This window comes from Oryzias latipes, chromosome 12, assembly GCF_002234675.1.
Source record: "Oryzias latipes chromosome 12, ASM223467v1".
In the NCBI taxonomy this organism is placed as follows: Eukaryota; Metazoa; Chordata; class Actinopteri; order Beloniformes; family Adrianichthyidae; genus Oryzias; species Oryzias latipes.
Genome location: NC_019870.2, coordinates 28,725,881 through 28,743,044, shown reverse-complemented (window position 1 = coordinate 28,743,044; position 17,164 = coordinate 28,725,881). Strand labels below are relative to the sequence as shown.

The 17,164-nt window shown below is 41.8% G+C and overlaps 1 protein-coding gene across 10 annotated transcripts in view; it reads right to left on the bottom strand.

Annotated features, from left to right (window-relative positions):
- tcf4 (transcription factor 4) overlaps positions 1-17,164 on the bottom strand; it is a 224,209-nt gene that overhangs the window by 28,173 nt on the left and 178,872 nt on the right. For 9 of the 10 annotated variants that reach the window (XR_002874300.1, XM_023960869.1, XM_023960868.1 and 6 more), the window contains 5 exons: positions 9,703-9,808; positions 8,445-8,593; positions 8,175-8,322; positions 4,814-4,884; positions 4,625-4,703 (listed from right to left, as the gene is read on the bottom strand). Coding sequence is in view for 9 of the 10 variants with exons in the window: in XM_023960869.1 (XP_023816637.1) it covers positions 4,625-4,703; positions 4,814-4,884; positions 8,175-8,322; positions 8,445-8,593; positions 9,703-9,808 (553 nt within the window). In the remaining variant the exon portion in view is untranslated. The remainder of the gene's footprint in view (positions 1-4,624; positions 4,704-4,813; positions 4,885-8,174; positions 8,323-8,444; positions 8,594-9,702; positions 9,809-17,164) is intronic. The other variant, XM_020707915.2, reaches the window with a different exon arrangement.

The following is a 17,164-nucleotide window of genomic DNA, read 5'->3' as shown; positions in this document are numbered from 1 at the left end:
TGAGGGCCACGGCTTCCAGGACAAGTGGGTTGACACTCAGTAATTTTCCTTTTGCCAAATCTGGCCCTCTTTGCAAAAGGTTTGGACACCTGTGATCCAAACTGGAAAACATGGTTTATTTAAAAAAAAAAAAGTAAATAAAAATAATTACAAATGGAAATGTGTTCAGTCAGGAACTTTGAAATTAAAGACGTTTAGCTCAAATCTATCAAGGAGTAAAACTGGTGATTTGTTGGAGATACAAACGTACCAGAAAATATATTAATGAACAATATATTTGTCTTGAAATAATATCAAAGTGGCGGTGCAAAACTATGACACAAACTGTCTGCATCTGAATAAATACAACAGTGTTGAAGCCAGAATTTCAGATCCTCCTTTTGACTCTTCTCTTTATTTTCATGGGTCACTTTACACAGCCAACCAACAATTCTCACTAGTTCGGACTCAATGAAATTTAAAATATGAGCAGTTTAGAGATGACTTTTTCCCTGAAAAGTTGAAACATCCAAGCAAGGACAGACATTTTTACATTTGAATTTGTTTAAATGAAATGCAGGAGACAGAAAACACATTAAAAACACATAGGCTGTGTTGCGTATCCATGGCAACTGCCGCTTTGTACTAGACAAAGTAGAAATAGATAAATATAAAACAACAGCATGCGTTGCATATTTTGCAAATTAGTTCCCCTATTAGCAAAGCTAACTACTGGTGCAGCGATGTTTACCACGAACTGACCGGTAAAGGTTTCTGAATGTTGGGTCATGTTGTTGAAGATGAATCAGATAATAGAGAACTTAGTACTAGAGCAGGGGTCGGGAACCTTTTTGGCCAGGAGAGCCATAAACGCCACATATTTTTAAATGTAATTTCGAAAGAGCCATACAATAATGTAGTGTCCCTTTCCCACACTAAGGCACGGAGACTTAACCTCTTTTAAGGTTCTTTATTCTGGTTACTGTAGACCACAACAAACGCCGTACAATTAATTCAGCAACTCCCGAATCTCTCCCGCCGAGACGAGAGCACTTCTCCCAACTTTATATTCCCCCGTCCTGCTCCAGCCCTCCCATTTCCTTATTCGGCCCATGGCTGAACCCCATTGGTCCAAACTACCTAACAACAGGCTGAGCGACAGAACTGAGGGCCAATCAGATCTCTGCTTGAACGATGCGTTCCATGAACTCCAGAACTTTTAACGCGGCCCAACAGCCAAGTTAAACTCAGTCCGCGACAATATGTTTAAAACTAAATATACAAATGAATGTGTGCATTTGATGTAATTTCAACATTTTTAAAGTCCAATAAGTCTGTAGATTCTTTTTAATAACATTGTTATACTGTTGCTAATAAATGATGAGTATTTCTCGTGGTGGTTTGCTGATGGTCTAGTCTGGTTGATACGTGGTGAGTTTCTGCTTCATGCAGGCGTTGAGACTTTAAACGTGATCGTAGGTCTGAATGTTCTGTAGATGTGAGACAGACATGGAACCAAACACACACCCACGCTGCAGGAGTGACGGGCAGCGGGTTTACGTTTTTACCATCTCTGCGCGATTCACCTGCTGCCGGTCCCCCCCCACCCCCACCCCCCCTGCTTTCTTCCTCACACATCCCGTCCCCAAAACTGCGCGCTCTTCCTCAGGGAGGCAATTCAAAGGTTTCCGGGTGGTACAAACTCTGTGAAATAATAGATAACAGTAAACTGATAGTTTTTTCTCCAAGCACCGCTACTACTGCGCGCCTCTGGCATCGCATTGCGCCCGAGACGGACTGGTCTAATGAAAAAAAAAAAGTATAATTAAGGATTTGTCTGCGAGCCACATGTGACCATCAAAAGAGCCATATATGGCTCGCGAGCCATAGGTTCCCGACCCCTGTACTAGAGGTTTATTTTGTCAATTTGTAGATAAAAACAAATGTCTTTTCCAATGAAATGAAATATCAAGTACATCGATTTAACCCTGGTGCTGTCTTGTGGGGTCCAGATGACCCAACCCCCAACGTTAATCCGGACCCCACAAGACAGTACGCTGAAGAAGCAGATACCTGTCATGTGGGGTCTAGATGACCCCACTAGACAGTGCTCTGAACCTTTTTTCTCCAATGATTTGTGATCTTCATGGATTACATGAAATCTTTCCACCTTTATCCACCTTTGTCATAGTAGAGAGAACACGTCATTTTGACCCCACCCTTGATGAAGATAGCACAAGGGTTAAAGGGGGACTTTAATGTACACAATGGGTCTAATCTATAATAATTATTTTAATAATTTTAGGGCAAACTCTAAAAAGACTAAATTCATCACCTTTGTTCTTTTTTCTCAAACAGAAAAAAAATTTCAACAAAGCCAGCTGCAATAATGAGAATATTAGCAGGGAGCAGCACACTAAAGGTTGGAGAAGGTCATGTGACGTACATTTATTATGACAAGATGGCACTATGTCCCATTTCAGATGAAAACGGTTTCAAGGTTTTTTGAGATGGCTGGTCAGCGTTTGACAGAAAAGACAAAAACAGTGAAGGAGTAGTGAGCACACTGTAAACTGTAACTTTCTTCATGATGGACTCTTGTTGTCAAGATCCCACTTCCTTAAAGAACAACATAAAACAGAACCCACTTTTAATAGAACATCAGCTGCTTAGTCCCCTTGTTGGGAGCAAACATAGTCTTCTATAGTTTTTTACACCAACAAACACATGTTTTAACATTTTCTTTCTTAATCCTTTCAGATGTTTTGGTCGGATTCGTTGTCTTCAGAAAACTGAGTCAAAGGCTCAAAAGAGTCTAAGTGATTTCTAAGGTTAGACCGGGTGCAAAAACCAAGTGGTTTTGGTGTTGAAGGCCTGGACTTTTAACTGACCTGAAAGTTTCTTAGATCGCAGATGGACTGAATCCGCCTGTTTGCTTGTTGTTTACTGGGTTTGCTTGGTCTGCCCATTGAAAGGTGCTGTGGAAAACAAACCGCCTTTCCTATCGTCCCCTGAGACGACCTCTGTTGTCAACCGGAGCTTCGCCGAATTCGATCGGAAACGTTAGAACTTGTTAAGTCGGGTAAAGCCCTCTGTTTTGGCCTTTTTTTGCTCATCTTTTCAGTCCAACTCTGATCTCATTAGCATGTTTTTCTATTTTACACTGTCTTCTCATTTTGTCTTGCAGTCTTTTCCTCCCCTCTCTTTTATTCACATTACATGCTCATTTCCATATGCTAATTAATGAATAATCACCTGGGTACATTCATGTGCAAATTCAAATATATGTATTAAACGACAGGGTAAATTATTCTGAGTCCAATGGTGTAAAACAACCTTACAGAATTAGCTTTGGATATCAATTTGCATGTAGTTTGTTCTAATAGGCTTCATTTCTAATTTGTAGAAAGTGGAGTAACTTTGACACAAAGATAAACACCAATTATGGTTTAGTAGGCAATATCCTCTAATGAATATGAAGAGGTTGGCGTGGAGGAGGAAGAGGGGAGAGGCCTTGTGTTTGCAGAGCTGGCAGGCTGGTGAACGGTGTGTCGGAGTGGTGCTTGTGATTAAAGTGATCTGTCAAAGTGGGCGTGCAGACACGTCAAACTGTGTATGAAGGAGCAACAACTACAGAGAAGTTTGGGACATTTGTTATCAGGGAAATCATTTCTGTTTCTGAACCCTAAAGCATCTGCAGGGAAGGCGGACTAAAGCAAAGGAGGAGTGTGGAGACATGGCGAAAACAATAATCCATGTTTCGCTTTTTTGAATAATTCGTCTTCTGAAAAGGATTTTTTTTTCGTGCTTTATTCAGAGCTGTTTGAACAAAGATCGCCTGGTCAGAGTTATAGCTTTCTTTGGAATGACTAGAATCACCATTTGCTTGATGTCAATCAAATTTAATGTCCGATAAATTAAGAAAATAACTTTTTTTTTCATTAGAATGGTATTATCCACTCACTGTGGAAAGCTTCTTGTTGTATTTCAGAGATGAGGGCACAGACACTGTTTTTCCTTTTTAATCTAATGTGATTGAACTGAAGCCTCGATGGCGTTGACAGGGGCCTTTGTGTGCGTGTGTGGTGTCTATAGGTGTGTGTAAGTGTGTGTTGAAGGGAATTTGTGTTTAATTATTGAACTAATGGGAAATAAGGTCAGTAAATCTTTCCATTAATCCGTTTTTTACTGAATGCTGTGTGTCTCTGATGGCCAACGACACAGATACTGCTTTGGTTCGTTCAAACTGATCTCTAAGCAAAAAAGACATAAATAAAAAGAACACTTTTGAAATGTGACCACTTTATGTCAAGTCCAATCAAAAGACGATTAAGATATTCCTAATCTGGATTTAGGGACAGCAGGATTGGAGCAGATCTGCAATGACTCATGGGATTCCTGCAACATTTAAAATAAAGTTCTGCTTTTGGCTCTGTTCATATCAAACAGGATTTCATGAAAATCTCAAATTAACCATTTTAAATGAACAACTCAGCCCCCAAATTTTTCTCCTCTAAAGTCAAACTCTAAGTAAGCCCCTTTTTGAAAAGTTTGAGTCAAGTCTGGAGTCAGTCAGAGCCAGACCCAGAGCTGGGTTCTGTACTCAGGTCTGCGGTCCTCAGTCCTCAGCTCTGCTTGTTTTTACCTGTGAGGGACGGCGGCGAGCCCACCGGGGTGGAGGGGTTGGAGGGGAAGCTGTTGTTTGTGTGATCTGGAGAGTAGATCTGGGAAGAAGGGGGAGATTTTGGGAAGAGTCAGAAACCATAGCTGGACGTACCTGGAGCAAATGATGGAGGTGTTGAGCAGAACGCGGAGTGTCGGTGCTGTAACTTACCGACGCGAGTGCTTTCCCTAAGGCATCTCCTGTTTGGGAGCTGCTGGCTGCTCCACTCTGTGCTCGGTTAGCTGTGACACACACACACACACGCACAAACACACACACAGGGGAAAAGGCTGATGTATTCTTGTGAAAAACAGTTGTTCGCTGCGTTTTTAATTATTCATCGGTTCCAGTGGCACAAGGTGATCATTAAAAGAGAGAATTACAGCCTCCACTGTGGAAAACAAGAAAGTGAGTCCAACATTTTGAAATTCTATTGGTTGTTGTGATTCCTTTTAGCTCATGATTTAGTCAGGGTGACTCACTTCTTTATGAATTGGTTGTTTCCACAGGAAACTAGGTGACAGGACTGAGAGACAGGTACCTCCATTCACAGCTCTCCTTCCTGACAGAACGCCACTGTGAATGTTAGCTTGATGGGTTTCACACACTCAAAGAGGAGGGATGTGACCTCACAGGAGAAGCCCCCCTGCTCTCCTGACCATTGACTGTATGAGAGAGCTGGACTGACTGACCCCTCCCCCCTGGCGTTCCAAACAGGAAGTCCCTGCCGGTTCCAAGAATCCCACAGACTTCTATAGAGAACTGCACAGCTGTTACTCAGAAGGACCATTCTTGCTCTGATACCTTTTCTAAAAATGTTCTTAATAATCCTTTTTTATTTCATGATATTTTGGCTTTATTGGACATTATTTAAGTTTTAAACTGACCAATCAGATGTCTCAATAAAAGAAGGTGCATTCGCATCAAATGTTTGGTTGACAGGCCCAAGCCTGCTTTCCAATAAGCTCACTTCTGATTGGTGGAAGTGGTTGCCATAGAAATTGGACCAATCACTGCTTACTGATGTCATCTGATTCCAATATGGGAACATCCGTATTGCGAAAAAATGCGACAGAATTGACATAGATAGATAGATAGATAGATAGATAGATAGATAGATAGATAGATAGATAGATAGATAGATAGATAGATAGATAGATAGATAGATAGATAGATAGATAGATAGATAGATAGATAGATAGATAGATAGATAGATAGATAGATAGATAGATAGATAGATAGATAGATAGATAGATAGATAGATAGATAGATAGATAGATAGATAGATAGATAGATAGATATTCCTTTATTAGTCCCACGATGGGGAAATTTCCTTATTACTTATTTCCTAATTGCCTTATTGACATCACTTGGTTGGAGCCATTTTCTGTGGATGACGCCACACTTGCTCACTCCAGTTCTCCGATACAGTCAATGCTCCTGGCGTGATCTCCGCTCATCTCTGCTGAAAGTTCCCTCCCAAGCCCAAACTCCACAATCCACCTCAAATGAATCCATTACTGAGATTGGCAGCGCTGGGCTATGCTGAACTGTAGCAAAAAGGCCGACAGACAGCAGGCAGCATATGTTTGGAGGCTAAAGCCCCCCGTCTCACTCATGACACACCACTGGCCCCGTAAACCATCCACAGGATTACTGCTCCACACACAAACCCTGATCGTAGCTTGATGCCTAATTGAAAACACATGCAGGAAAAATCTTTTTCATAAATGAAAGCTTACAGCCACAGAGGGGAGAGCACTCTGAGGATGAAGCGGGTGTTTTTGTTGCTTTTCCTCTCTATCCTGCTTCTCTTCAAAGGGAGCCTTCTTATTTGAAATGGCAAATCAAAGCATTATGAAATCTTTCTGGGTTTTTTTGATGTCCATGCCTCTTTCAAAGCATGGCGGAACACTTCTGTTTCCATCTGACACTAGGATGCTCTGCATTCAACATATAGAGGGTTAATTCACGCAAAGCGTATCCGTTAAGATCTTTGTTCCTTCATCACAATCACAGAGGAGGATGTAAAGTGTTTCTGGGATGGATCAGCGTCTCCACAGCTCCTCCTCTGCAGAGGAAGGCGAGGAGGAGACAAAGCTGTAAACAATCATAGTCAACAACAAACAACGGCACTTTTATAACCGCTCCCTCTTGTGTATACATGCTCTCTGGTTTGTTTGTGGTTCCACGAACTGTTGGAGGTCTTTAAAATGCAAAGTTCCATGCTGGTGCATTGTTGAAGTTCTGGCTCCACTTTTATTTTTTTCCCTGTTTCACTTCAAACAAAGGCCAAGTAACATCTTATTATGTGACGTGTAGTGAGAGTAGAGAGCAGGTGGAGGAACATCTACAGAGGTGAAGCTTTGCTCTGTAAATGAAATGCAAGAATGAAAAGAAAAGGTGTGGTGAGAGCAGCCATGTTAGTTTAGAGACAGGAAGCAGAGCTGGAGGCAGCAGAGATGAAGATGCTGAGCTTCTCTTTGGGACCAGGATGGATCAGGAATGAATCCATCAGAGATCACAGTAGATGTTCTGGAGATCCAGGCAGATGTTTGGACAAAATGACAGGAGGAACAGTGAGGATGTTAGAAAAAATATGCTGAGGTTGGAGCTACCAGGAAAAAGGGAAGCCCAAAGAGAAGGTTTGTGGATGTGGTGAAAGGAAACACGACATATAGTTCCTGTTTGAGAGGAGCATAGAAATGCAGAAGATCGAGACGGTAGAGGCAGGTGACTGTGGTTACCCCTAGAGCCGTCTGTGGTCAGGATTTCTTTTTCAATCGATGGACTTCTAACAGGGAGCAAAAACAAAACTGAACTCTCAAAAAGGTCAAAGACATAACTGCCATCAAACTAACCCCCCACCCCAACTGCCTCTTCTTCTGCCAAGTTGAAACGAAATGACAGAAAAGTGCCCAACTCGTAAACTTAAGACAAAAACTCCTGATGAGTTGAAATGTTTAAAATCGAATCGATCTGTTAAAGACAAACAAATCAAAAAACAAACAGCAAATGATGAACATTTATTTATGTACAAAAAAAAATAATCTAAAGACAAAAGAGGAAGATCTGAACTTTTAATGTTGGAACTGTAAAGCAGAGCTTTGAAAGTCAGAAGTAAAAGTCATGGTCGATGTTTAGGTCTTCCCGTAAGACAGGTCACGTTTCCGTCCCGCACTCGGTCTCATTTGTGAGGTGAGGTGTTTTTTTGTCACATCCAACAGGTGAGTCACAGTTTCAGGTCCACACTTGTGTCTCTTTCTGAGTGAAAAACATGGTTTGGTGATGTTTGGAAAGGCAAAAACGGCCCTCAGCCATAAACTGAAGTCTAATCCTTCAAATGTTGAACAAACCCAACTGAAGCAGAGCTCAGTTTTAGTTGGAGTCAAAGGAAAACACTCTGTTTTCTATCAGAAGTGGGGGAGAGTATAAAAGTGGGTCTTGACAGCCAGAGTCCAGAACTTTTAAGTCTAGGTCGGACCTCAAAACCGGAGAAAGAACCAGACGGTTGCAGACACAGGTGTCTTACCCATGACGCTGTCTGTGCCGTTGGTGGGGGCTGTACAAGAGGCAGTGCTGTAGTGATTGGCGCCTCCCCCCCCACCTCCTCCTCTGTGGAAGCTGGACATCGGGGGAAGGCTAGAGTTGATATCTGCAGATGAATGCGAAGGGTAGCTCTGCAGAAAGACAAATGCAGACAGAGGAAACTTCAGGCAGACAGATCTGAAGTTCTCCCTGGAGGAGACGCAGAATGACGAAAACTTTCTGAGGCTCGTCCTGAGCTGGTACTTCTGCTCACCAGTCTGTCGTGAGGATGAATCCCGCAGTAGGACGAGCTCTGGGTGGAGCTGTGGGCCGAGTTCCCGCCTGCTAGCATGCTGCCATGGTAACCCTGCTGGCTCATACTGCTGCTACTGCTGCTCCAGGGGTCGCCGCTGTGGTGACCATCTTCAGCCAGAAAAAGAGGTGCCAGTTAGGTTTTGCTTTGGTTGGCTGACAGTTAGCAACGGTCGGTGTTAGCTCACTTGTTGATAGTTTTGCTATTCTCTTATTCTCAACCTGTTTTTGATGGACAGCGGCGTGCCAGTGTAGGTACCAAACTGTTTAGGGGATTGCGACTAATGATGACGTCACACTATTCAACTGGCTGTACGTTGGTTCGATGACGTGTAAGATAGTGATTGGTCCGGAGAAATTACGGTACGGTACAAGGGTTTACACGCTAATACGGTTCTATGACCTGTAATCAGCCCTTTTGTTTTGTCTGGACACAACTGGTAACCCAAATTCACATGATTGTTTACACAGTTTATCTGGACTGTTCATTCAAAAGCTAACACACCGTCCCATGGCCGCTCCTCTGCTTGGAGACACAAATGCTGTCCGAATCTACAATTCCAAAATCCAGCGCCCTGGAAATTTTCCAGAAGTCTCTGCGAAAAACTAGTGCATGGATGCTCACTGATTTGGCGAATATAGACCACAATGCATTGCGTCGGATCGTTTTTTGTTACCAAAGAAAAATGCATTTAAATGTGTTTTTTTAATAAACCATCAATGATTTATCTTCAGAAGACAGTGGACTCATAAATAATCGTCACAAAATGCTCATATTAATTAGATTTTAACTTCGTGAAATCGATGACGTCATAACTGCCGTTAAAAAAAAAAGTAATGAGCGTTGTGTCTGAATTGCTTTTAAAATTCACGGCACTACATAGTGCTGCTCTATATATTTTTTAGTAGTTAGGGGTTAAGGACGTCCCTCCACACATGTACGGTATGTGGACAAACACAACTGTGTCAGATAACAGAAGAACCTAAGAAGTCAGCCACTGATCTTTTTCCAAAGTGGTTTGTTAAAAAAACTCTATAAACATGAGAAAATGTAGAGCCCGAGCAGATCTTCACACTACGTAGTTTGTCCCAGTGGGGTTACTGTAGTGTGACGTCATCATTAGTGTCCGAACAGTTTTGGTACCTACACCGGCTGCTCCTTCTTGGACTGTCCAAGTCAAGGACAGGGAGGGTGTCTAAGTGGGCGTTTGTGTTGGTACCTGGCATGAAGAAGGAACTTGGGAAGCCAGCGCTTGGGGGTTTGGAGGAGGGATAACCCGGTGAGTCCCTGTTGTAGTCGGCTGTGCTGGCAGATGGAGCGTACACCTGCAGAACACAAAAGCCAAATGTTGGGAAAAAGTCTCCACCTTTCCATCGTCTCAACTCTTTGAGGCTCGACATGTTTGGAGATGTTTGCAGCAGCCTTCTCCAGAAAGAGCAGCTCTTCTGTTCTTCAAACTTCCAGCAGATAAATGATCAGCTGGACGTTTGAAGAAAAAATGTGAATGCCGAAATAATAGACATACTGCTTTTCTTGTTTTTGTGCACTGAAGATATGTTACCAGTATGTTTCTAATAAAACGGTTCTTTTCCCTGAAACTATAATTGTTCATTGTTTCATGACTTCAATTTTTCTTTTTTAGTTAATAATGATTCCACATCTATGGGAAAAAAGTTATTTTAAAAACATTTTTTGGAGACAGCTGTAAATCTGCTTTCACATAACTTTACAGGGATACTTTTGACAAAAAATAGGTGTAATTCCTCACAACCACATGAACACATCTGGTCTTTTCGCCCAAATCAAACCAAAAGTGATGAGCAGGAATGCTTCTGCCCTTTTGTTGAAGCCGCTGAGATGCAGGAAAGTGAAACCGCAGGTTTTCTGAGGGGCACCATCCTACAAACACAACCAGCGGCCTTCAGGGAGACGACGCCGTTCCCAAGCAGCTCTCAACCAGAACTCCTACGTTTGCTCGTGCTTTCAGCTGCGACTCGCCGCTGCATGCGAGCATAGCGTGCAAACCTCCAGCCATGACGCTAGCTCGCTCGGCATGACGCAAACCCCGGAACAGCTGTTGAGCTGTTGGAGTGCTCTTCTGACTCCCCCCCTCTTCTGAGTCCCACACAAACGCTGCATTAAACGAGGACAATGCCACGCAGCTTCCTCTCATCTACCTTGATCCTGAACTGAAGACACGTGTTGCTTTGTTACCTTCAGAGTCAACACATCTGGATGAAAAACAGCTGTGCCTTAAACAGTCTGTTGATAAAACACATCAGGAGAAAAAGACAAGGATAAACCAAAAAGGACACTGGGAGGGGGGGGTTTGAAAAAAGTCTCATCCCGCTTCCCACACTGCACGGATTTATTAAAAACAGAAAACAGCTTAAAGTGGTCTCGGTTAAATAAAAAGCTCATGAATCTTCCTCGGAGAGGACTTCTCCCATCATTTCTAATTTCCTTAAACTGTGTTCTTCTGTAAGTTGCTCAAACTCAAAGCTTTACAGGCTTCCCAACCAGAACATCTCTAGTTTTAGTGGTCTGCGCTTGATTTCAGAAGAGTTGTGTTATTCTGACCGCCGCAGCCTCGGCTCGGAGCGGGTCAAGGGTGAGGTGAAAGCTGCCCACCACCACAAAGAGCTTCACTCACGTCTGCTGTGGACGACAGAAACAGCTCCGGCTTCTCCATCACACGTTCACAAACGTTCGTGAAGAGCATCACCCTTCCAAAAATGTTTTGAGAGACAGACACGTTCCAGCAGACAATCAAGCACAGCTAGTGAGCGCGGAAAGGCCAGATAGTGGCTGTTGAGTCTTTACTTTGTAAACCAAGTCAAGGACAGGCACCAACACCGCCCAAAAAGCCCAAACAGGCAGGACTTTTGACATCAGGGAAGATCAGAAACTGTGGGAATCCAACTGGACCGTGGATACAACTGCAACAACACACACCTACACATGCATTTGGAAGCTGGGGTGGTTGATGAGAGAGCCAGATGTAACGTGGAAGGAAGCACTAATCAGCAGGGATGGGCTGCTACCTTCCCACAATGCACCTTGCATGACTGTAAGTGTACAAGTCCCTCACACACACACACACACACACACACCCACACACACACACACACACACACACACACAAACGGGGTCTGCAGATGTCATTAGGGCTGAACTATAACCTGCGTTGACTTTCTCCTCCACTTTTCCTTTGAGGACTTTGTGCTCTGAACTGAAAACCACATTTACTGACCCCAAGCCTTCACACAAACACAACACTCTGCTGCTCACACGCACAAACCGTGTTGAAAATACCCCATGTCTCATGCATTGCACGCATATTTTCCCGCTGAACCTGTTGTTAGCCTGGTGAGGAAAAGCCTGGATTTGTGTGTGTTTGTGCGCGTGCAGACAGAGAGGAACAGGTGCAGAGGGTGTTGGAGTCTAAAGAATGCAGGGACGGCCTCACTTCCTGCCGTCACAGGCGTGCAAGTGTCAGCATTCCCACAGTTCTCTGGAAGACCTACAGTCTGAGAGAAACCCTCAGCGAAGCTTTAATGTTGCTGCACAAACCTCACAAACACAAACGACGGACAGTTTTCCTCATCTGCACAAAAAACCTTCTCAATTTTAACTCAAAAATCTCAATCAATCCACATTTAGAAAATTTCTGTTCGTGTTTAACATACTAATAAAAAAAGAAAACTTTTTCTATTTTACAATCAAAATGAGAAAAAAAAAGATACATTAAAACCGTAAAAAATTGTAACAACAATAAAAAAGCCACTGTAAATGTTAATAAATGTTAAGAAAAAACACAATTTTAAATCTGTAGAAAAATTGATGCTGAAATAAAAGTCTCATTTCTGAATTATTTAAAAACACAGTTGATCAAAACATAAAACTTTAGGAAGAACTTTAGAAGATGAATTAACTAAAAAATAAGACAAACTCAAGGAAGGAACATAAGGCGATAAAACAGAGGATCAGACACAAACATCTGAAATCATGGACTGAAGCTACAAACATGGCAAACCCGATGTTCTGCTCCCATTCTGATTCAAATGTTCATGTCCATTTCTTTAAATGGCAGCAAACACAAACACAGGCTCACTGTTTTGGACATTTCTGTATTTATTTTGAAGTGCAGAGCGTTCTTCTTCCACTCAAATGTCCTCTAATACCACATTCTCCTAACTTCAATAAATGATACAAAAAAAGAGTCTAACGCATTTTGTTTCTGTAAAATTAAATCGTTTTTTTGTACAAAGCCCTAGTGAGTTCATGAAAGAGGAAACAAAAAGACCTAAAGAGGAAATCCTTATCACAGAACTACAAGTAACTAAAAGAAACCAAATCAATAAAATTGAAGTGGAAGCACAGATTCTCCTGCCGTTCTTCCTCCACTGGAGACTTTATTCTGACAGATTCTGGTCCTTGAAAACAGAGAAAAGCAGTTTCCTTCTTCATCCCCAGTAAACTAGACCTCAGATAAACACAGCGGTCTGCAGGTGACCCAAGGGGAGGTTTCTCCTGCTCCTCTCACTGTGTACCCCAGCATGAAATCCCCACTGAGCCGGTCACTGTAGCGGCCCTCTGCTGCACCTGAGGAGGACAGCAAACTGCCCCAAGTCTAGGGTTCCAACCACCAGTTCTGAACGCAGACAAAGCCATGACGCTGATGCACGATGCAAGATGATGCATGATGCAAGCTTCATGTGTCCACGAAGAAAATATGTTCCTCCCAGAAGACATGGAAGGTAGTGCAAAGTGATGATCAATGGAAGAAAACGGACAGAATTCAGAGAAGTGGATCTCCAACCGCTGGCGGTTTCACCGTCTTCACAGGACATGAAACAGCGCAGCCACATTCCACCTAGAAATGATTCCTCATGGAGCTGACAACACGCTCCAAAAATGTCAATGCAGAAGCCATCTGCAGAACACGGACGTGAACCCAACACTCGCACAATTCCAAAAACACAATAAGAACAACTCCGGCAAGATTTATTCTTAACTTCATGAAAGACAGGAATCCTGAAATACAAGTGTACTCAGAAGAACTCTGTCATTTTAAAATGCTATATTCAACACATATGCAAAGTGGGTGGGATTCCTTCCACTCCCTTTCAAGCAATATTTATTAATGTCTAATTATCCTAAGTTTGATTAGTTATTGTATGAATGTATAACTGATGATTGTATTGTTTTTCTGTTTTATTTCTATTTGATTGCTTGAAATAAACCATTTTTAAAAAAAAGTGCTAAATTGCTGATTTGTCACCACGAATCTGGAAAAGTCTAAGAAACATAGCAGCAAATTGTTCCAAGACAATGATAAATCTTGGATTAAACGCTGTAAATGTCAGAAGTATTGGCTCCCATGTTCCAATTCTTTGTTGTAGCAGCTAGGTTTTCATTTTGATGTGACGCAGCAGTGTGAGTAAAATGAGTTAACCCATAAGAACCAATCTGTGTAACAGAAAAATATCAGAAATAGCTTTTGTGGTCCACTAGGTTTGTGGTTAAAAACACATCGTTTTATTTTTAAGAAAAAAATGGGTCTGGGTTTTTATGGGTTAAGAAAAGATCTCTATCAGTCCAAACTGGAAAAGGACCCCCATCTTTTTTGTCTTTGCTAAAACACGCCTGCTAAAAAGGTCATCCGTCGTCTCTCCATGTCCAAAAATCTCAGACAGGACAAACAATTTCATCCAGTTTCTTTTTTATACAAATAAACAATCGTGAACCCGTCAGAAAATACTGGTACGGGTGAGAACCTCCAGCTTCTCTTTCAGGACTCACTATTTCAAATATTGTGACGAGTTTCCAACTCAAATCCCAAGGAAGCACTATTCCCCACATGGTTAATCTAGAAAGTGACCTTTAACCTGGCTGAGTTGACTAAAGAGGCTTGTCTTTCTTCCTCAGCCTGTTTGTTTTTCTAACCAAAATTTGAATGTTGGGATGCATTTGAACACCGATACATTAAGACATGAACACACATTGAATTAGTGCTCAATCTACCATTTATTTTGCTTGTTCATCAACCTATCAATTCTTTTTTCAGTTACTTAATTAGACATGAATTCTGTGAAAGAATATCTATCGTTTTAAAGCACATCAGCTTAATGATGCATATGAAAGGATCTTTTACTTCAGAAAATTGATTCAGCCTTTCTAATTCACAGGATCCGACTGCATTAATACCCCCCCCCATAAAGAATTTTGTTGTCACTGAAGTGCTCTCTCGAGGTGTTCAAGGACAGCAATCCTCCAGGGTTTGAGTCATGAATATAAAGGAAATGTTTACTCAGATCTCTTTGACACTAACTGGATAAACAAACATGGAGAGTCCAGGTGGAAAATCAAGGAGCAGACGGCATCCTCCCAGTATTCACTGGATTCCGTACACTTCCCACTTCACATTCTGGGACACATTTGTCTCTGTGTGGTCTGCGGAAGGGCACGAAGATGAGAAAATGCTGTTGAGATGTTTGGAGGGTTAGTCAGCCTGCAGCGTCACACTTTAATGTTAGCAGTGGCACGCTAACATTAAACTGTAACAACTGCAGAGGTAAATGTTCTTCACTGTGAGATTGACCTCCATGGATATCTGTCTAACGGGATCCACTTTATGAACACTTCTCGACAAACAGACACCATTTTTAGGTTTGGATTTCTCTGGGCCCTTTCATGATTGCAGTTTTCATGCAATGTGTCTGAGTCAACTTGAAATCATCCAAAGCAGGGGGGTATTCCAGAAAGCAGGTTATGTGAGTTACCAGGGTAAGTTTGAGGCTAAGGAAGTTGATAACCTCAGTTTTCGGTTCCAGAAACAGAGGTATGTTTCAGGGTATGTCAAGTTGCAATGGCAACTCATGCTCTGAACATAACCTGGTCTGGAGCAGGTTTAGTTGAAGGTTAGTTAGTTTACAGAGAGGTGAAGCAGCAAGGCGTGTCCATTTGAAGATGATTTAGTGGATGAAGAAGCTCAGATAATACATTTTCCACCGTGAGAGGGTGATAAGACCACATATGGATGTTGGAAAGAGAAACATTTTACTTTGATCTAACTTAATTATTTGCTTCAGTTAAGATAAATCAATTCTTTTTTGTTAAGTCAGCTTAAAAATAACACGTAGTTATCAGACATTTATTTTACTTTCATTCAAATTAATTCAATTAAGTAGGTGTAAATTTGGTGCTGCTGTTAGATCGGTACCGCAAGGAACTGTGGGATACCATTCCCTTTGCCTGTCTGGACGGATTTGGGTTTAAGTGTGGGTTTTTGACCAAATGTGTTTAGTTGTTTTACTGTGTTTTGTCTATTTATTTGTCCTCTTATGTTTAATTCTTTCTGCACCATGAGTGAGAGGGTGATGAGTTTATTTAGCACCACTTGTGCTTTGTGGTGTAATGTTAAAGTTGGAGAAAATGGTAAATGTCATAACATTTCATCTTGTGAATCCATTTTGTTTCAATCATTTTATTGTTATAAAAATGAGTACCGTATATCTGCAGGCTCAAACTTAGACATATGACAGTTCAAGAAGTACAACAAATGAAGATGGAAAAACATTTAATTGAATTGGAGTAATATGACATTTAGTTAGATAAATATGTAAATTTGACTTGTAAGAAAAATATTGAGTTGTTACCAATTGAATTAATTCATTTAAGTTGATCCATTGAGAATGACTTACTGTACTTACTGTACTTGCCGTGCACGTGCATTAACCCAGGGTTACCAAGTTGAGCGTAATTACTCTAACTCATATCTGGCCTTTTGGAACCAACATACCCAGAGTAAGCAAATTCAGGCGGATTTCAGCCAGAGTTCAGGCTTAAAGTCAGGGTAGTTTAAACATGCTTCCTGGAATACCCTCCAGGGTGAGCCGGCGAGTTTAGGAGAGCGACCAGAAAAGACAAAGTGCTGTATGACGACAGGCACACGGAACAACATAGGAACCTTTTCTCTGCAGTCTCTCACTTGTAACTCAGTGACAGTAGTGGAAACGCTGGTGGGCCCTCCAGGGTTTCGTGCAAAAGAGAACGTGGAAAAGCAATAAACACAGCTGACTTAAATGCTACAAGTTGGATGCAGATGAAAAGACAGTAAACGGAAACAAAAGAAAGAAAAATGCAAAGACAGGAAGACAAGGGAGGCTTTAAGTCTTTGTCTCTGTGTTTGATGCCTCTTCTCACAGTATTTGTCTCCAAATGTGGGGAGCATCTGTTCATCTTTGCTGTCTCCACCTCTGCTCTGAAAAAAACAGAAGAAATGAGGCACGGCTCCTCCTCTTCCACGTCTCTCTCTGGAAACGTTGGTCGACTTTGATGGAAGTCTTCTAAATATTACAGTTTGTTTCCTGTCATTTAAAGGGCATTAGAATGGCCTGATTGTGTCCTCAAAGACATTCCCCAATCAGACGCTGAAACCCGTTTTTGATGCTCTCCGGCCTTCATGCCAAAAGCTGCTCACAGAGGCTAGACAGAAACAGCAAAAAGAGCAGCCTACAGAAATGTTACTCTCTTTAAATAGAGAACTAAAAAATTGTAGCACTTAGTCGTGGATTAAAAAAAAATATATATTAGGACTGTAGGAGTCTATAATAAGTCAAATGGAATTATGAAGACTGAAGTGTAACTTTGTGAATTTCAATTACCGTAAACCAGAA